The sequence below is a fragment of the Cryptotermes secundus genome, unplaced genomic scaffold, assembly GCF_002891405.2.
Source record: "Cryptotermes secundus unplaced genomic scaffold, Csec_1.0 scaffold4623, whole genome shotgun sequence".
Classification (NCBI taxonomy): domain Eukaryota; kingdom Metazoa; phylum Arthropoda; class Insecta; order Blattodea; family Kalotermitidae; genus Cryptotermes; species Cryptotermes secundus.
In genome coordinates, this window is record NW_019745217.1 from 101,505 (window position 1) to 106,181 (window position 4,677).

The following is a 4,677-nucleotide window of genomic DNA, read 5'->3' on the forward strand; positions in this document are numbered from 1 at the left end:
AAGGTTATAAAACCACCTTTTAAGATCATTTTAGTGAAAGTTTCATGTTCCTATCTCATAGAATTTAAGAACAATGATGAATAAATCATTTTCGAGCAAAATTTAAATGGCCGGCTGAATATATTACCGCCGGAGACGCGGCCGCAGAATTTAAATGACCGCGCCAAAGGGTTAATAAACCCTTTCAAAATGTGGAGAAGTTATGTTTGTAACAGACTGTAAAAAACTAAAATTACATTCACAAATAAATTATGAACAGTTTATATTTCAGTAACACCTGCCATCATTCACTCCAGTATCTTTTACATGCCATTTCCTAATCAAATCCATTAAGAAATCCACAAGGAATCGATATGAAGTCACAGTGTTCACACTATCCCAGAACCAAACCAAATGAAATGTCTGCATTGATTTGAGTCACAGCTCCTGAGACATAACCAGCAGGCTGCCATGTAAAGCAACTCACCTCCTCATCTGTACATTCTCCAGCCCTCTTGTCCAGATCAATGTCTGCTTTCTTCAGCACTATGTTTGCGTATCGGCGACCCACACCTTTGATTGCTGTCATGGCAAACATCACCTTCCTCTTCCCATCGATGTTTGTGCCCATGACACGAAGAATGTGCTGGAACTTATCTGGTATTACTAGTGACTGAAACATAGACAACACAAACCAATAAAGTAAGACAAACAATAAAACAATTTTCTAAAACCTACAGGAGCAAAGTAGATGACTACTGGTCTGTACATCTGCAGACAATTATTATTATTATTCAAACTGTCCAGAATAAATGCCTTCTGTATTCCAAGGGGCAGATTTTTACACTTTATTATGTACATGCACAAAAATAACACTGCCATAGTTAGACTGCACTATAAAAACCTTAACGTACTGAAAAGAATCTGTTGGATCTACAACTGCTTTGCAGCAGTCACACTGTGATCTTTAAATAACACTACACCCAAATTGTCATAAGTGCAAACATTATGAAACATCTGTGCACCAAAAATATAGAGATTACTATTACCACTAAGACAGACAAGTTCAGAAACACTATAATGCAGCAACGATTTGTTAATAAGGAAATTCCTGTTGATGTAACTCTCAGAACCTGACATCTCACTCAACATTACTATCTGAATTACATTAACATGCCCAGGTGCAGAATACTGTCAACCTGGCTCCACTCCATGTCTTAATGTACAGAGCTGGGAACCACTTTCTCTCCTCCTGTTATGTAAATAGGTAAAGCTATCCCTGTTAACAGGCCATGGGGGCCCACAAGGTTGTGTCACTTCGAGGCTCCCACATTTTCTAGACAATCGGCTCATAGATGGCAGTCAGGTTGTCAGCCTTATACAACAGCCACCCTTTAAGGTCTAGTTACACATATCCACGATGTGTCAGTTCCTTGAAATTTCATCAGTGTCAATGATGATTCGTATCATTTCTTTGAACATTATGGACGCATCCACACATCTCCCGCACAGTTCCGTATTGCAGGTGTCAGTATCAGTGCAGTATCTGTTCCATGAAATTGTGTACCACCGCCAACGCTATTTTTCTTGTTTCACAGACACATTGTGATGTGGAGTTTGTGAAGAAAAATGAATGACGCACAACTTATTGAACTCGTTTGCAGTTATCGTGTTCTTTATAATGTATCGCAGCCAAAGTACATGGAGAGCAGTTTCAAAACTGATATTTGGAATACAATAGGAAAAGAAATGAAAGCAGATGTTATAGCAGTGTTATAGCCTTTCTCCAGCAGGTCTCTTGATGTTTTTAAACGAATTTCTATTTTACTCAGCAATATGTTAAAACAATTTTCAGACATTCTGAAACATCCAAAAAATTTCATCTCATCAGTTAGTTCCTTATACAGGGTATCGAATTCTCCATAACGTTCTCTTCTTCACCCATGCCTCATGTACCCACTTCTGTTTTATCACCTCACGCTGTTCCTCTTCCTCTTCATCCAGAATTATTGCAATCACTGCCAATTCAATGTCCATAAACTTTGTCATCTCGGAAATCACTGACTTCGAACTACTGAAATGATACTGATAGTGTGTATAGCTGTCACTGATATGTATCAGATGTTACTGAAACTGAAATGACACGGTACTGACACGTCACGGATATTTGTAAATAGACCCTTAGCCCCAGGAGGACTCCTGATGCTCATAACTCTTGCATGTATTCAGGGGTGCCAACCTAGGATAGAAGTTAGTAACACCAATGCTTTTGCTCTTACACGCCAATACACGTTACGTTACTTGACTTTAGTTCTGTTTCTCTACTTGTGTGTAGGAATGTTCAAATTTCTCAAAGTGACTAACACCTTTGTGATAATGGTAGCATGTGCAAAGGTTGACATGTTCCTTTTGCTGTTCCCACTTTTATATTTTGATAACGATGCCCACACTTAAATATATGTGCCTATGGACACTGGCCAGATGATGATTTGGCAATTAGCCCACAGTCATAACATTTGAGGGCCAGGCATATCTCAACTTGTAACTAGAAAGGAGACATTCAAACCCAAACGTCACATTATTTGCACCTCAGATATGGGCTATCAGATTCTCTCCCTCAGTATTCCTACAAATCTGTTGCAATTTGTGAGTATGCTCCATTACATTTTAAAGTCTTTCCTAACACAAGTTCATAATCACCTCACAAACATGTACTTAAAATAGGCTGCAGTCCTATAAAATTCTATGTATGTTTAAGTATCAAGAGATTAAGCAGGCAAAAACTGTTTAAAATACCAGTCCTACACAGTGCATTAATATGGTCAAAACATCCATACTGTATCACTGTAATGTAGTTTTATATTATGTATAAGATGCAAAAATCACTCTTCTCAAAACATCAGTAAAAGTTATTTGCAATGAATCAGTAACATCTGTAGCATTATGAACATAACATTACATCCTCAGGCACAACTGCACAAGACAATAATAACACATTTCCGAATTCAATTTGTCCTTCCACTTACTATACATAACATCCATTCTGAACTAATGAAACATGTGTTACCATACTAGAATTACAGACAAAAGCTCATATAAGTCACGGAAAGCACAGCCTATCAATCAAGCAGGAATGCTCTATGTTTCAGTGCAGTAGATACTAAACCTTGATGTCTTACTGGCTAGCAGTACCTTTAATCACCTTCCCTTATAGTGGCCAGTGTTTGCTGACAGTCGCTGGGACTACACACTCCACTAATGCAACTTATATTTTATTTGTTCCATAAAATCATACCTTACATAATAAAAATGTAGTCTACCTTATACTACACACAACTCAATGAACAGTTATGATGAAGTATCAAAACTAACAGAAAACCACATTCGGTCTTTCAAATAACGTACACAAATGCGCCCCCCCCCCAAGAGCACGTGATGACCGAGCACCATAATCCTACGAATTGCATCCACGCTTCAAATATGGGGCACTTTTTAAGGCTTTTAGCATGTCGTTTAGAAACTCCTTGTAATAAAACATGTTTCAAATATAAAGGTAGTAATTCTGCACGGTGCTACATCCATACAGAAAATAATCTCTCAGGCTACCAACCGCAGTTGGCTCAGAACGTAACATATTCCTGAAAACTCTGGACTATAAAAATTAACATAACCAACAAATAATACCACTACTCTTCCAGAATACCAAATTTTTAAACCAGACAACCACGCATGGGCGGAGTTTAAATTCAATACAGCACAACACAAATCTTAACCTCAAAAAGATAGTTATATTCTCAAATACACACTCACTCAAAAAATAATTCAGTCGCGTTAAAAATTATGGCCAAAAAATTGCGCCAAACAACAAGATTGTGTAGATAAAACTGTATTACTAACAACTACTGACTTACCATTTTTACAAACCTAAACCTTGCATACAATACACCACGTACCAGCCTCCAAAGAGCATATACACCACGGATCACATCGATAATATACTTCTTCCGGATCAGCGCAACTAAAATCAAAGACAATAGATCATACCTCGTTCTTGTCGAAAGATGGTAGTACAATTATTTGTGAAAGGCGTCTATTACTTCATAAACAATATTCTTATATTTATTTAAAAATATATATGTAAGAAAAGAAAAAGAAGTAAATGTACAACATAATAATAACATACTCTCAGATTTAAATTAAGATATATATTAAGAATTGCGAGGAGACCGCTGTAATAGAACAAGGTGTTTATACAAAAGTGTTACAGAGGACTAGGCATTGCCTAGGCTTTTTTTGTGTCTACAATTATTTTTCACAATGCCAGATGGGAATTGTGTAGGCCTATTTTGTAAATAAAAAGATATATATGCATTCTTTTAAAATAAAAACACCTTTCGGTATTAAACTCACAAGCCAGCTGTTAGTATGTGCGTGAATACACCGGCGAGCAGCAATATTTTTTTTTCATATGCTTAGCTATTAATTGCATCTGTACATGTAATTAGGAATATCAGCTACTTGGCCAATGGCTACAAACATTTTTTACGCGTTATAGAAAGCATGGAGAATACGACATCAAAGTTATACAATTAATGCTAGAGTCAACACAGAAGGGGCAGGTATTATATTTTAAGATTCACAGAGGTTTACTCTGCACTTGCAAGTGTATAAGCTTTTGTAAGCTGTGCCCTACTTTTC

At 36.9% G+C, this 4,677-nt stretch overlaps 1 protein-coding gene across 2 annotated transcripts in view; it reads right to left on the reverse strand.

Annotated features, from left to right (window-relative positions):
• Window positions 1-4,017, reverse strand: part of LOC111875104 (40S ribosomal protein S18) — a 15,894-nt gene extending 11,877 nt beyond the window's left edge. Inside the window, exons 1-2 of one of the 2 annotated variants that reach the window (XM_023871168.2) lie at window positions 3,891-4,017; window positions 467-652 (exon numbers count right to left, since the gene is read on the reverse strand). In XM_023871168.2, coding sequence (XP_023726936.1) covers window positions 467-652; window positions 3,891-3,893 — 189 coding nt within the window. In that variant the 5' untranslated portion in view covers window positions 3,894-4,017. Of the gene's footprint in view, window positions 1-466; window positions 662-3,890 lie in introns of those variants that run through there. The other variant, XM_033755719.1, reaches the window with a different exon arrangement.
• Between the last annotated feature and the right edge of the window lie 660 nt (window positions 4,018-4,677).